The following is a 15,649-nucleotide window of genomic DNA, read 5'->3' as shown; positions in this document are numbered from 1 at the left end:
GTTCCCACGCCCCCTTCATTCTTTTGTTCAGAAGAAGAGCCACACCCTGTTGTTTGGCAGTCTCCTGCCCCGAGTAGAGGACTGTCCACCCCTCATGGTGGCAGGAGCCAGAACCGGTCCACCGGACCTCCTGAATGCCACAGAGATCCAGGCGGTAGCGGTCCAGCTCCCGACAAAGGATTGGCAGCCTCTCCTCCGCAGTGAGCGTTCGAACATTCCAAGTGGCCATCCGCAATGGTTTTTCGTTGTTTCTGGAGGAGCCCCGAGGGTGAAGATTCAATCTCCTGGCTCCGCCAAATGGGGTTTGGCCAGGAGACGTCATAAAAGCCTGACCCCCCGGGGCCTCCGGCACAAGCTTATTAGTTACAGGTTTATGTTTAATTCGTGGTTTCGTGGTAATTAATTGAAGGTGGAGGGGTTACCAGCCCCTCGCACCCGTCCAGAGCCCCCGTTTAGCCACTGTGGTGGTCACAGACGCCATGAGGGGAGAGGCCAATGGGCATTGGCCCTCCCCCCACAGCACTGCCCACGACAGTGTTGCCCGTTCGGCACCGCGAGGAGGTAGGAGGTTGTTTTGCCACACAGAGACACACAACATAGACACACAGAGACCCAATGCCTCTGTGTCGAGGCCTTAAATAGAGAGAGGGAGGGGGATGGGGCCCAATGCCTCGACACAGAGGCATTGGGTCTCTGTGTGTCTATGTTGTGTGTTTCTCTCTGTGTGTCTCTGTGTTGTCTTTCTCTGCTTGTGTGTCTGTCTGTGTCTCCGTGTCTGTGTTTTGTCTCTCTCTCAAATTTAGTTCTACCTGATGACGGGTGCTTGTGTTGCAATCGAAAAGTCGTATTCTATTATTTAATTAATTTTCTTTCTATGTGACTTTATCTAAAGAACCAAAGAGTAATTCCTGCAGTCACGAAAGCTTCAAATCAAGTTTAATGGTAGTCACTTAATCTACCCTTTGGGGTTACTAAAATTAGTTTTCACTGATGTGGATGTTCAGTCAACTGAAATACATTCATACCAATTAATGTTACTAACTTAGCTTCAAGATTAAACAGCAGCTTATTTGGGAATTCTGGAATACAAATCTGAACAGTAAATGAGCATTAACCTAATGTGTTTCTGTTGTCAACTTGCCTTTGAATCCTGGGTGCTTAAAATGTATCCACATTTGCAGCCAGACCAACGCCAAGAGAGAGATGGCCAGCAAGAAGTAGAGCCTCAGAGGTGTGGTTGATAGTAACCTTCACACACACACACAGACAGTGGGGCAAGTGCTGTCAGCAGTGGCCGACAAGGGCCTTCATTCCAGGCACACGAGTGGCTGGTAGTGTCGACGCTTCACACACACACAGTGGGACAAGGTGCTGTCAGCAGTGGCCTACAAGGGCTGTCCAGGCAGACGAGTGGCTCGTAGCGTCGACCTGTCAACCCACTGCTCTCTACGCCAAGTGGCCAAGTGGCAAACGTGTTGCTCAATCACCAAGCAACCCAACTTTTAGACATGTAATGTAACTCCACTCAAACATTAAAACCCCCCCACGGATGCCACCTGGCAGGATTATGGACCCCAGCGCATGTGTAATGAGCGACTTCCATGACACGTCGTCCACATACGGCACGGCACAGGCCAACATTATCGGCGTCCTCTCCAGGTACACACTTAGATGTTACGTTCTACAGACTACAAATAAAAATATCCCCCGTGTAGCCTTAACAGACTGTAGGGGCAAGTGCTGTTAGCGAGCACCTATGAAGGCCGGAACGGTACACGAGGGGGTGGGTGGCCAGCACCACGCCCGACCGCCTTTGTCTCCCTAGCGGCGATGTTTACACACCGCACCAGGTACTCATTTGAGGCTGAGTCGACCTAGGGGAGGCCCAGGACCGGTTCAGATAATCGATACTGATGTTTGCCGTGAGCGGGAATCGAACCCAGGTCGCCAGGTTTGTAGTGCAGCGCGCTAACCGCTACACTACCGCTCCCCACAATCTACAGACTACACAGACGGTTGAACACACGGCTGGTTCCGTCCGCTCCCGGTCTCGTCGCTGGCTGACGGCGTGCCGGGGAGGGCGGTGGAGCTCCGCAGGAGATCCGCCACGTGGCCGAACGACGGAGAGAGATGACTGCGAGCAGCGGCGCAGTCCGGACCCAAGACTTGACACACCGACCTCGAGTCCTCCTCCGCCTTCGCTTATATTCTCGCAGGCGCGGCTAGGCTCCGCCTCTGGCCACACCGTCTCGTGGAACTTTCTAGCCAGTTCTCGGAGTTTCTCGGCCAGCTCTACCCTTCACCTTTGGCCTCGGTATCTTCCCCTTTGAGGATTGGATAATGTTTATAATGGTGCCTGTACCCGTGCTACCCTTTACCAGTAGATGCCATTATCTCCTTATACATGTATAAACTGTCCAGTATTTATTGTCTAGCCCAGGGAATCGGCAACCAAAATAACAAGAGGAGACTATTTTCGAATTCGGTAAGAAACTCAATGATTCAAGAGTCGCAATGCACTGTGGTGAATAACAGACGGTGGTGGTCCTTAATAAATACTTCAGGAAGCAGTCCTTTAAAGAACCGCATGTGGCTCCAGAGACGAAGGTTGCCAACACCTGTTCTAGCCAAAAATACATTCCCAAATAAACAAAACAGAAGCGAATGCTATAAGGGTAAAGAGTCATAACAAATTACTGTATTAGCCTTATTCCTAGGAAAAGAAGCTTATAAGTGTTGTTTTTGGAAGACTTCTGGGATTTAATCTCCTGCTTTATATGCATAATAAAATAAATCTGTCCCATCTGATAAAATACAGTAGTGAAATAATTCAATTTTGGCGAGGTTTTTTTTAAAATGCTGTGAACAACTGAAACTATGGATTCAGTTTTTGGTGGAAAAGTGTCTGTTACATTATCAGCCAAACACGTATAGAGTAGTTTAGAAATACTCAAAAATAAAAATGCTTGCTAGAGCATGCTGCTGCTACTTCTGCTACTGCTGCATGACCTGCACTACCCTCCATAGAGTCATTTAATGGTCTCCTTGTGACAAATCTGCCGAGATAGAGCCACGCATATCAGTTGTAAGAGTTGATCAGTGATTAAGCGTCAACGCATACACACATTCAATATATCCAGAGATTTTTTGGGGGGTTAGATCGCGTAAATATAAATGTGTAACTCATATTGTAAATGTTATGGGTTTACTCTCTAACACACAACTGGTGTGCTGAACTAGGAACTAATTGCCATGTTTTGTTTACGTGAAAAACCTTACTAATTGGCTGTGTTGGGTGGTGGCGAGTTTAACGACACATTTATATTAACAGGATCTAACCCAAAAAAACATCTATAATGGATACTGGTCGCGCAAGCCTCTGCGTTAAGCTGACATACAAAATGCATACATAAAATATGCCGTCCCACACACACTCGTAACGACAGAGATCTCCTAAACAGCTATTTCCATGCAGGTGGGTAAAGGGCTGCTGGAGATTATCTACGAAGGCTGGTGGTGACCAGCACCGCGCCCGGGTGCCTCTCGCCTCCCCAAAGCTGATGTTGACCCACTGCATTAGGTACTCATTTAAAGCTGAGTTGACCAAAGGGACCGGTCCACAGAATCCACCATTTGCAATGTCCTTTCTCAAAGATGTCGGCAATCACGACCTTCCATCCACGTATATCTGCCCATGATATTTACTCAAGAAGTTTACATTCGAGTACACAATCCCAGTTGCATCAATTGTTCAAATTGTTGGGAAGCTCATGACGTCTTAAACGTTAAAGTATGCGGCTCCTCGATGCAGTACTTGGTATGCATCTAGAAGAAATACATGTTCAAATAGATACGTGTGAAACTAGGAATGCATCATCAGTGTTGACCCCACTTGTTGTGTGACCGTGACATAGAATATTCTGGATGGCTTTTACCAACATCATTGTCCTCATCCTGTGAGTAAATGACCCCAATGGACATCTACGTTTAACATTGCTACCGACCCGGCCAGCACACTTTCCGTTTACAGAGTCAATCATCCAAAAGAGGCTGTGCATGCGGAGGTAACGCACGACGCCTCTGTAATTATCCAATTCAGTAATTGGATGATTATGTTGTTTTAGGTTTAGTGTTTAAATCGTGTTGTATTTGTTGTACTGCATTGCTCGCATTTTATTTTACTATATTGTGTACAGCAATATGTTCAGGAGCCGAATGCAAATGCCGTGGTCTGCAGGCCACGAGGGCTTCAAGATCATTTGTAAAGTTGTACTGCTCCTCCTCCGTTGAAGGAGCGCAGACTACAGTGGTTTACTACGTGGTCCATAGTTTTGGTTGCATGTCCCAAATCGCACTGTAGCTTGTCTTTAATTTTCCATTCATGAAGGAGAAGCGTGCATCGGCCTGCTGATGTTCTGAAGCGGTTGAATGCTCCACCGGCCTCTTCGAAGAGACGTCACAACAAGGAGATGTGATGTTTGGGTCTCATTTGAGGAGCTTATTCTGGATGTTCCGCATTGTTCCACTCTGTCTACCAGTGTTCTTCCGAATATGGGTGAGATTCTACGCTGGCGACAGCGGTGCGAACCAAAAACGGGGGATTGGGACATGAGTAGGCGCGAGAGGTACACTGCGCGTGCATGTTTGTTTGTAAGAGCGTGTGTATGTGGACGAGAATAATAGCAGAATTCTGGGTGGTCCCACCTGCCTGTGGAATCTCGTGGAAATGTACGCCGTCCCCTTGAGTAAATCCCTTAGAGAATCAGAAATGCGACAAATTGTGACCCACATAATTTACAGAAACGCTTAAGCCGTTCGGTACTCGGGCCACAGGCCTGGATAAAGTTACACACACACAGAGGCAAAGACACAAAATAAAGACAAAGGTTCCCTGTATAGCATTAACAGACTGCTGAAGTAAGTTCTGTTAGTGAGCACCATTGAAGGCCGACAAGGTACACAATGGGGTGGGTGGCCAGCACCACTCTCTGCCACCTTTGTCTCCCAAGTGGTGATGTTTACATCCTCGACCAGGTACTCATTTGACGACGAGTTAACCTAGGGGAGGCCCAGGATTGATTGACACAATTGTCACTGATGTTGGTTATAAGCGGCAATCGAACTCGGGTCTCGAACTCGGGTCACTCCCCACAAAGACACACTCCCTGTGCTGCAACATTCGAGAATAGTTGGCTGCCAGGCACTCTAGTGGGCATGAGGAGCACTGTAGCAGTGGTTATTCAAAACACAACGCCCGTTCCCGTTATAAACTCCAGAAAGGGAAAAGGCTGTAAAGCATTAAGGGGCCGTCCATAAATGACGTCACGCACCTAGGGGGGGGGGAGGGGGTCAGACATTTGTGACACTGTGTGACGATGGGGGGGGGGGTGTGAGAAATGTGACGTCACATCAAAATGCGCAACTTTAAATAAATATAGACAACACGTTCTACTTAATTAAATAGGCTTTTTAAGAAATGTTTTCTCCTACAACATCAGCGTGCAGTGCCACATTAAATACGAACTACAATGACAATAGTTTAAAGCGATTTGAAGCATGTTTTATTTTTTTTGGGTGAGGGAAGCAGAGCTTTGTGACGTCATATTTGAGGAGGGGGGTATGACTTTTTGTGACGCTGTGTGACGAAGGGGGGGGGTAACAAATCGTCCAAAATCGCGTGACGTCAATTATGGACGGCCCGTAAGCTGCTGAGACGCGAGTCGAGTAAAGTGTCACCCGTGTGTGCGAGCAGCAATCCGCTGGAAAGCGTGGGGTGGCGATCGTCGCTCTGCCCGCTGCTATGCCTCTGCTGCCTGCCCAACCGGTGGGGCCACCAAGGCATAAGCAAACCAAGCATAAGGTTAGGGCCCCAGGTAGCTCAAACGGAGGGGGGGGGGGGACAAGGGATTTGCTGTTAGTGAGTAGCACCTATGAAGACCATGATGAGGTGGGTGACCAACACCACGCCCAGTCACCTTTGTCTCCCTAGTGACGATATTTACAACATCGCACCAGGCACTCATTGTAGGCCGAGTCGACCTAGGAGAGTCCCACGACCGGCTCCTATAATCGTTAATGGTGTTGTTGGTGGCCGTGAGCGGGAATCGCACTCGGGTCGCCGGATTCGTTGCGCAGCGCGCTAACCGCATCACTCTAACGCACACTCATCGTGAAAAAATACGAGGTGTGAAGACGTTCAAACACCACGTAGACATCGAGTCTGCACAAACCACACGTCATGCTTGTGGTAAAACGTTCAAACAAAAACAAACGTGCTCCGATTGTCTTCGAAACTGATCGGCTGACAATAGAGATATCTTTCTTCTATGTGGCCTCCTCTCAGCACCAGTGTTAGACCAGAGAACAGCACCAGTGTTAAACCAGAGAACAAGGCCGGTGTTAGACCAAAGAACAACGCCAGTGTTAGACCAGAGAACAAGGCCAGTGTTAGACCAGAGAACAAGGCCAGTGTTAGACCAGAGAACAAGGCCGGTGTTAGACCAGAGAATAACGCCAGTGTTAGACCAGAGAACAACGCCGGTGTTAGACCAGAGAACAAGGCCAGTGTTAGACCAGAGAACAAGGCCAGTGTTAGACGAGAGAACAAGGCCAGTGTTAGACCAGAGAACAAGGCCAGTGTTAGACCAGAGAACAAGGCCAGTGTTAGACCAGAGAACAACGCCAGTGTTAGACCAGAGAACAAGGCCAGTGTTAGACCAGAGAACAACGCCAGTGTTAGACCAGAGAACAAGGCCAGTGTTAGACCAGAGAACAGCACCAGTGTTAGACTAGAGAACAAGGCCAGTGTTAGACCAGAGAACAACGCCAGTGTTAGACCAGATAACAACGCCAGTGTTAGACTAGAGAACAAGTCCAGTGTTAGACCAAATAACAAGGCCAGTGTTAGACCAGAGAACAGCACCAGTGTTAGACTAGAGAACAAGGCCAGTGTTAGACCAGAGAACAACGCCAGTGTTAGACCAGATAACAACGCCAGTGTTAGACTAGAGAACAAGGCCAGTGTTAGACCAGAGAACAACGCCAGTGTTAGACTAGAGAACAAGGCCACTGTTAGACCAGAGAACAACGCCAGTGTTAGACCAGAGAACAAGGCCAGTGTTAGACTAGAGAACAAGGCCAGTGTTAGACCAAACAACAGCGCCAGTGCTAGACCAGAGAACAAGGCCAGTGTTAGACCAGAGAACAAGGCCAGTGTTAGACCAGATAACAACGCCAGTGTTAGACTAGAGAACAAGGCCAGTGTTAGACCAGAGAACAAGGCCAGTGTTAGACCAGAGAACAAGGCCAGTGTTAGACCAGAGAACAAGGCCAGTGTTAGACCAGAGAACAAGGCCAGTGTTAGACCAGAGAACAAGGCCAGAGTTAGACCAGAGAACAAGGCCAGTGTTAGACCAGAGAACAACGCCAGTCTTAGACCAGAGAACAAGGCCAGTGTTAGACCAGAGAACAAGGCCAGTGTTAGACCAGAGAACAACGCCAGTGTTAGACCAGAGAACAAGGCCAGTGTTAGACCAGAGAACAAGGCCAGAGTTAGACCAGAGAACAAGGCCGGTGTCAGACCAGAGAACAAGGCCAGTGTTAGACCAGAGAACAAGGCCAGTGTTAGACCAGAGAACAAGGCCAGTGTTAGACTAGAGAACAATGCCAGTGTTAGACCAGAGAACAACGCCAGTGTTAGACCAGAGAACAAGGCCAGTGTTAGACCAGAGAACAACGCCAGTGTTAGACCAGAGAACAAGGCCAGTGTTAGACCAAATAACAAGGCCAGTGTTAGACCAGAGAACAGCACCAGTGTTAGACTAGAGAACAAGGCCAGTGTTAGACCAGAGAACAACGCCAGTGTTAGACCAGATAACAACGCCAGTGTTAGACTAGAGAACAAGGCCAGTGTTAGACCAGAGAACAACGCCAGTGTTAGACTAGAGAACAAGGCCACTGTTAGACCAGAGAACAACGCCAGTGTTAGACCAGAGAACAAGGCCAGTGTTAGACTAGAGAACAAGGCCAGTGTTAGACCAAACAACAGCGCCAGTGCTAGACCAGAGAACAAGGCCAGTGTTAGACCAGAGAACAAGGCCAGTGTTAGACCAGAGAACAACGCCAGTGTTAGACGAGAGAACAAGGCCAGTGTTAGACCAGAGAACAAGGCCAGTGTTAGACCAGAGAACAAGGCCAGTGTTAGACCAGAGAACAAGGCCAGTGTTAGACCAGAGAACAAGGCCAGTGTTAGACCAGAGAACAGCACCAGTGTTAGACCAGAGAACAACGCCAGTGTTAGACCAGAGAACATGGCCAGTGTTAGACCAGAGAACAAGGCCAGTGTTAGACCAGAGAACAAGGCCAGTGTTAGACCAGAGAACAGCACCAGTGTTAGACCAGAGAACAAGGCCAGTGTTAGACCAGAGAACAAGGCCAGTGTTAGACCAGAGAACAAGGCCAGTGTTAGACCAGAGAACAACGCCAGTGTTAGACCAGAGAACAAGGCCAGTGTTAGACCAGAGAACAAGGCCAGTGTTAGACCAGAGAACAAGGCCAGTGTTAGACCAAACAACAGCGCCAGTGCTAGACCAGAGAACAAGGCCAGTGTTAGACCAGAGAACAAGGCCAGTGTTAGACCAGAGAACAAGGCCAGTGTTAGACCAGAGAACAAGGCCAGTGTTAGACCAGAGAACAAGGCCAGTGTTAGACTAGAGAACAAGGCCAGTGTTAGACCAGAGAACAAGGCCAGTGTTAGACCAGAGAACAACGCCAGTGTTAGACCAGAGAACAGCATCAAAAGACTGCCAAAATAAGGTCCCATAGACACCGCTCACTCGTCACTAATCACTCACTCCTTACCCACTTCTCCTCCCTCACTCACCCACTTACCCACTCCCTCCCTCACTCCCTCACTCACCCAGTCCCCCACTCCCCCACTCACCCACCCACTCACCCACCCACTCCCTCACTCACCCACTCCCTCACTCGCCCAGTCCCTCACTCACCCAGTCCCTCACTCACCCAGTCCCTCACTCACCTCCCTCACTCACATAGTCCCTCACTCACCTACTCACTCACCCACTCACCCACTCTCTCACTCACCCACTCCCTCACTCACCCACCCACCCACTCCCTCACTCACCCACCCACTCCCTCACCCACCCACTCCCTCACCCACCCACTCCCTCACCCACCCACTCCCTCACTCACTCAGTCCCTCACTCACTCACCCACCCACTCACTCACCCACCCACTCACCCACCCACTCACCCACCCACTCACTCACCCACCCACTCACTCACCCACCCACCCACTCCGTCACTCACTCTCTTACTCACTCACCCATTCACTCACCCAGCCCCTCACTTACTCACCCCCCCCCACTCCCTCACCCCCACCCCCTCACCCCCTCACCCCCTCACTCCCTCACCCCCTCACTCCCTCAACCCCTCACTCCCTCAACCCCTCACTCCCTCAACCCCTCACCCCCTCACTCCCTCACCCCCTCACTCCCTCACTCCCTCAACCCCTCACCCCCTCAACCCCTCACCCCCTCACTCCCTCACTCACCCAACCCCCCACTCACCCACCCCCCCCACTCCCTCACCCCCCCACTCCCTCACCCCCCCACTCCCTCACCCCCTCACCCCCTCACTCACTCACTCACTCCCTCACCCCCCCACTCCCTCACCCCCTCACTCCCTCACCCCCTCACTCACCCACCCCCTCACTCACTCACCCACCCCCTCACTCACTCACCCACCCCCTCACTCACTCACCCACCCCCTCACTCCCTCACCCCCCCACTCACTCACCCACCCCCTCACTCCCTCACCCCCCCACTCACTCACTCACTCACCCACCCCCTCACTCACTCACCCACCCCCTCACTCCCTCACCCCCCCACTCACTCACCCACCCCCTCACTCCCTCACCCCCCCACTCACTCACTCACTCACCCACCCCCTCACTCACTCACCCACCCCCCCCACTCCCTCACCCCCCCACTCACCCACCCCCTCACCCCCCCACTCCCCCACTCCCCCACTCCCTCATCCCCTCACTCCCTCACCCCCTCACTCACCCATCCCCTCACTCACCCATCCCCTCACTCACCCATCCCCTCACTCCCTCACCCCCTCACTCCCTCACCCCCTCACTTACCCACCCCCTCACTCACCCACCCACTCACTCACCCACCCACTCACTCACCCACTCACTCACCCACCCACCCACTCCGTCACTCACTCTCTTACTCACTCACTCACCCATTCACTCACCCAGTCCCTCACTTACTCACCCAGCCCCTCACTTACTCACCCCCCCCACTCCCTCACCCCCACCCCCTCACCCCCTCACTCCCTCACCCCCTCACTCCCTCAACCCCTCACTCCCTCAACCCCTCACCCCCTCACTCCCTCACCCCCTCACTCCCTCAACCCCTCACTCCCTCAACCCCTCACCCCCTCACTCCCTCAACCCCTCACTCCCTCAACCCCTCACCCCCTCACTCCCTCACCCCCTCACTCCCTCAACCCCTCACCCCCCTCAACCCCTCACCCCCTCACCCCCTCACTCCCTCACTCACCCACCCCCCCACTCACCCACCCCCCCACTCACCCACCCCCCCACTCCCTCACCCGCTCACTCCCTCACCCCCCCACTCCCTCACCCCCTCACCCCCTCACTCACTCACTCACCCACCCCCTCACTCACTCACCCACCCCCTCACTCACTCACCCACCCCCCCCACTCCCTCACCCCCCCCACTCACTCACTCACCCACCCCCTCACTCACCCACCCACCCCCTCACTCACTCACCCACCCCCCCCACTCCCTCACCCCCCCACTCACTCACTCACCCACCCCCTCACTCACCCACCCACCCCCTCACTCACTCACCCACCCCCCCCCCACTCCCTCACCCCCCCACTCACCCAACCCCTCACCCCCCCACCCCCCCACTCCCCCACTCCCTCACCCCCTCACTCCCTCACCCCCTCACTCACCCATCCCCTCACTCACCCATCCCCTCACTCCCTCACCCCCCCACTCCCTCACCCCCCCACTCACCCACCCCCTCACCCCCCCACTCCCCCACCCCCCCACTCCCCCACTCCCTCATCCCCTCACTCCCTCACCCCCTCACTCACCCATCCCCTCACTCACCCATCCCCTCACTCCCTCACCCCCTCACTTACCCACCCCCTCACTTACCCACCCACTCACTCACCCACCCACTCACTCACCCACCCACTCACCCACCCACTCACTCACCCACTCACTCACCCACCCACCCACTCCGTCACTCACTCTCTTACTCACTCACTCACCCATTCACTCACCCAGTCCCTCACTTACTCACCCAGCCCCTCACTTACTCACCCCCCCCACTCCCTCACCCCCACCCCCTCACCCCCTCACTCCCTCACCCCCACCCCCTCACCCCCTCACTCCCTCACCCCCTCACTCCCTCAACCCCTCACTCCCTCAACCCCTCACCCCCTCACTCCCTCACCCCCTCACTCCCTCAACCCCTCACCCCCTCACTCCCTCACTCACCCACCCCCCCACTCACCCACCCCCCCACTCACCCACCCCCCCACTCACCCACCCCCCCACTCCCTCACCCGCTCACTCCCTCACCCCCCCACTCCCTCACCCCCTCACCCCCTCACTCACTCACTCCCTCACCCCCCCACTCCCTCACCCCCTCACCCCCTCACTCACCCACCCCCTCACTCACTCACTCACCCACCCCCTCACTCACTCACCCACCCCCTCACTCACTCACTCACCCACCCCCTCACCCACTCACCCACTCACCCACCCCCTCACTCACTCACCCACCCCCTCACTCACTCACCCACCCCCTCACTCACTCACCCACCCCCTCACTCACTCACCCACCCCCTCACTCACTCACCCACCCCCTCACTCACTCACCCACCCCCTCACTCACTCACCCACCCCCTCACTCACTCACCCACCCCCTCACTCACTCACCCACCCCCTCACTCACTCACCCACCCCCTCACTCACTCACCCACCCCCCCCACTCCCTCACCCCCCCACTCACTCACTCACCCACCCCCTCACTCACCCACCCACCCCCTCACTCACCCACTCACCTACCCACCCCCTCACTCACTCACCCACCCCCTCACCCACTCACCCACCACTCACCAGAAGAGGCCGTTGAGCGCCAGCCCCAGTGCGGCGCTGCGGCCGGGCCGCTCCCACACGAGCGCGCCCTGGGCCGCCCGCAGCGCCGCCTCGTAGGGGCCCAGCGCGGCGTGCAGCCTGCGCTCCGTGGGCGACAAGGCCGCCGCCTCCTCCTCCTCGTCTCCTCTCTCAGCCTCCTCGTCGGCTCCTCTTTCCTCGATTCTTCGTCTCTCTCCTGGCCCCGCCTCGGCCGCGACGGACATTCTGAACCGACGTTTTGTGCTGTCGCAGCGGGGGGTGACGACGGTCGTAGTGGGAGGCTGCTTCGCTCTGCTTGCTGCGTGCGCGCTGCGACTCCGCTCTTTGGGCGCTCTCCGTGTGCTGCTGTAGTTCAGTGTGATGCTGTGGTTCACAGTGTTCTGCTGTAGTTCTCCGTGTACTGTTGTAGTTATGTGTGCTGCTGTAGTTCACTCTGTGCTGCTGTAGTTCACAGTGTGCTGCTGTAGTTATCCGTGTGCTGCTGTAGTTCAGTGTACTGCTGTAGTTATCTGTGTGCTGATGTAGTTATCTGTGTGCTGCTGTAGTTATCTGTGTGCTGCTGTAGTTATCCGTGTGCTGCTGTAGTTATCCGTGTGCTGCTGTAGTTATCCGTGTGCTGCTGTAGTTATCCGTGTGCTGCTGTGGTTATCCGTGTGCTGCTGTGGTTATCCGTGTGCTGCTGTAGTTATCCGTGTGCTGCTGTAGTTATCCGTGTGCTGCTGGAGTTATCCGTGTGCTGCTGGCAATCATGCTGTTGTTAACGGGGCGCCTCGCAATGCGCTTCTGGGCAGTGCTTGTGTTTGTTTATTTATTTATCATCTCGGAGTTAAAGGACCCCCCAGGAACGTCACGGCAGGGGGCGTGGTGATGCCCGGGCTGGCGCGTCACGGGCCACCACCTCCCCCTCCACAACCATCGTCATAACCATCACCTCGACCATTATCATCTCTGCCATCATCAACACCTTCTCTACCATCACCATCAATGTCTATCATCACCACCTTCTCTACTATCAGCATCATCTCTGCAATCATCATCACCTTCTCTACCATCATCTCTACCATTATATCTACCATGAACACTACCTTCTCTACCATCATCTTTTCCATCATCATCATCACCTTTTCTACCATCACCATCATCTGTGCCATCATCATCACCTCTACCATCACAATCATCTCTGCCATTAACATCTAATCTAATAAACGTTGGTGTCTTCTACAAATGAAAGCACATAACTCGCATTTTAGTAACCATTGTCTTACCTTTATGTGATGGATATGCCTCTTTTTTTGTGAGCAAAGTTCCGTGAAGTGAGGTGTAATCTTGATCATCTTTAGCCTCAGGTCAGGTTCAGCATTTATCCTGCTTCTGTATTTAGACTTGAGGGTGGCAAGTGATGAAAACCCCAATACCTAATACAGGGCCGGATTACGGTTCTTGTAGGCCCTAGGCACTTCTCTATCGTCGACCTTCGGTGATAACTTTCTACAGTTGGTACTGCTGCCCATGTTACTACCGCCGCTGCGAGGTCTCACAACATCTGGCTATAAAGAGTCGTGCACGAAAGAGGAAACCATTTGCTGATTAAACTGGCACTGATTTCAGTGTGGACAATCTGTGAGGGCTGTCGCTCACCTCCCCGCTCCCCGTGAGCCTGCAGGGCGCGATGTTCACCCCCTCCACTCCCCCCTCCTCCTCGGCCACTTCTCGCCGGGCCCCTGCTGATCGGGTGATCGCCCCCCCACCCCCGCACCAGCGCCCTCTCTAAGGGACATGGCTAAGTGGCTGGCTCACCACCGCCCGGAGTTATCCCACACACTCCCACGTACACCACCACTAATGCGGATGTGGCTGCGTGCACGCGCGCCCGTGCAGGCGCTCGTTGCACACAAAGGCACTAAAATAGCCGTATGAATATACACGTGCCCCTCCCCGCGGTTCAGCCCTAATCCACGGTGTACCACTACTAATGCTACACGAAAAAGGGGATGGCTGCGACAGGACCCTGGGTGCACGCCTCCCATTAAGGCTATTTTTACTATGTAAACGCGCTGTGTAAACATGCACACGAGCGCAAGCACGTGCACGCGACGGTGGCTCTGTGTGCTGCAGTACACGCGCCTCGCGCACACTCAAATCACTGGCAAGGCGCTGTAGACGCGCGTCTTACACACACGCGAAACCCCGCGTAAACCGTAGCGGTCGTAGAGATGGTAATCTACGCGCAAACGGCGGGGAGTGGATTTAGCGCACCCCGACCCCCACCTTAATCACTCACGCGGCGCAGCAGGCACGCGTTTTTTACACACCTCGCGAAAACCCACATAACCAGTGGCGGTCGTATAGATGGTAATAGATGCGCACCTCACACACAAACCCCGCGCCGACACCCTGCAGCCCCGCGCTCGCTCTCACGCACCCCGCACACAGTCGTTCCACTCCAAAAATCACAGACACCACGCCGAAGTTCACCCACACACACAGAAATCACACTATACTGATCTTCTGAACTGAAGTTTATTAATGGCGCGTCTAAAGAAAACCCTGTGCGGCCCAGAGTAAATATTCTACGAGCAGCACCTAGCCTATACCCTATTGAATCCCTGGGTGTACCCCCATTCTACTTCTCACCTCGCAGACGCACTCACGGTGTCGCACGGACGCTGTGGGAGTCGGAGGGATGATGATCCGAGAGGTCTCTGCCTGGGGTCGAGTCGTAGCGGCACTCGCTAGCGTCTCTCGGATGCTGCGAGTGGCTGGGAGTCGGACCGGGCGGCTGAACGGCTGGAGAACTCTTTAACGCTTTTTCGTTCCCTCCATTTATGCCCTCGGAATCCGACGATCCAGGGTCACGTGGTGTTACCCTGCGTGGCCAATCGGGCGCCTACCTTTTGATTTTAAACCGATGCCCCGCCCCTACCTGGAGCATTGCTTTCTATTACGCCTCGATTCATTGTCTGCGCACCCGTCCTCCCCACCCCGGACTCAAACGGTTTGATCGGGGTGGCCATCCTGTGGAATACACATCTGCAGTGGGTCTAGGAATTTCCCTCCCACCTCCTCGTCTGCGCTACCCGCGTAAGATTTCCCCCCCCCCCCGGCCCCTTCCCTGTGCTGTGTCTCATTGCGGGTAGCCCGGTGAGCTTCATCGCACCCATACAATTTTAAGCCAATTCACGGGGGCCGCAATGCAATTTGGCCTGGGGGGGGGGAGGGGGGGTCGGCCAATTTCCTTTCGCTGGGAAACCGTGGGACATCCCCGCTAGGGGCCCCTCGGGTAAAAACCGATGGTACCAGGTGACCCCCCGACAAGACCCTACGTGGGTGTGTGTGTGTTTAGTGGTCCGGCAAAACAACCCCCTACCTCCTCGCGGTGCCGGATGGGCAACACTGTCGTGGACAGTGCTGTGGGGGGAGGGCCAATGCCCATTGGCCCTCCCC

The 15,649-nt window shown here is 54.0% G+C and overlaps 1 protein-coding gene across 1 annotated transcript in view; it reads right to left on the bottom strand.

Annotated features, from left to right (window-relative positions):
- Positions 1-12,984, bottom strand: part of LOC144951448 (reticulophagy regulator 2-like) — a 44,276-nt gene extending 31,292 nt beyond the window's left edge. Inside the window, exons 1-2 of the mRNA XM_078881715.1 lie at positions 12,188-12,984; positions 1,142-1,248 (exon numbers count right to left, since the gene is read on the bottom strand). Coding sequence (XP_078737841.1) covers positions 1,142-1,248; positions 12,188-12,429 — 349 coding nt within the window. The 5' untranslated portion in view covers positions 12,430-12,984. The remainder of the gene's footprint in view (positions 1-1,141; positions 1,249-12,187) is intronic.
- Positions 12,985-15,649: the final 2,665 nt, after the last annotated feature.

The sequence above is a fragment of the Lampetra fluviatilis genome, chromosome 62 (assembly GCF_964198595.1).
Source record: "Lampetra fluviatilis chromosome 62, kcLamFluv1.1, whole genome shotgun sequence".
NCBI lineage: Eukaryota > Metazoa > Chordata > Hyperoartia > Petromyzontiformes > Petromyzontidae > Lampetra > Lampetra fluviatilis.
Note: the sequence above shows the minus strand (reverse complement) of the source record. Positions and strands in the feature narration are given on the sequence as shown.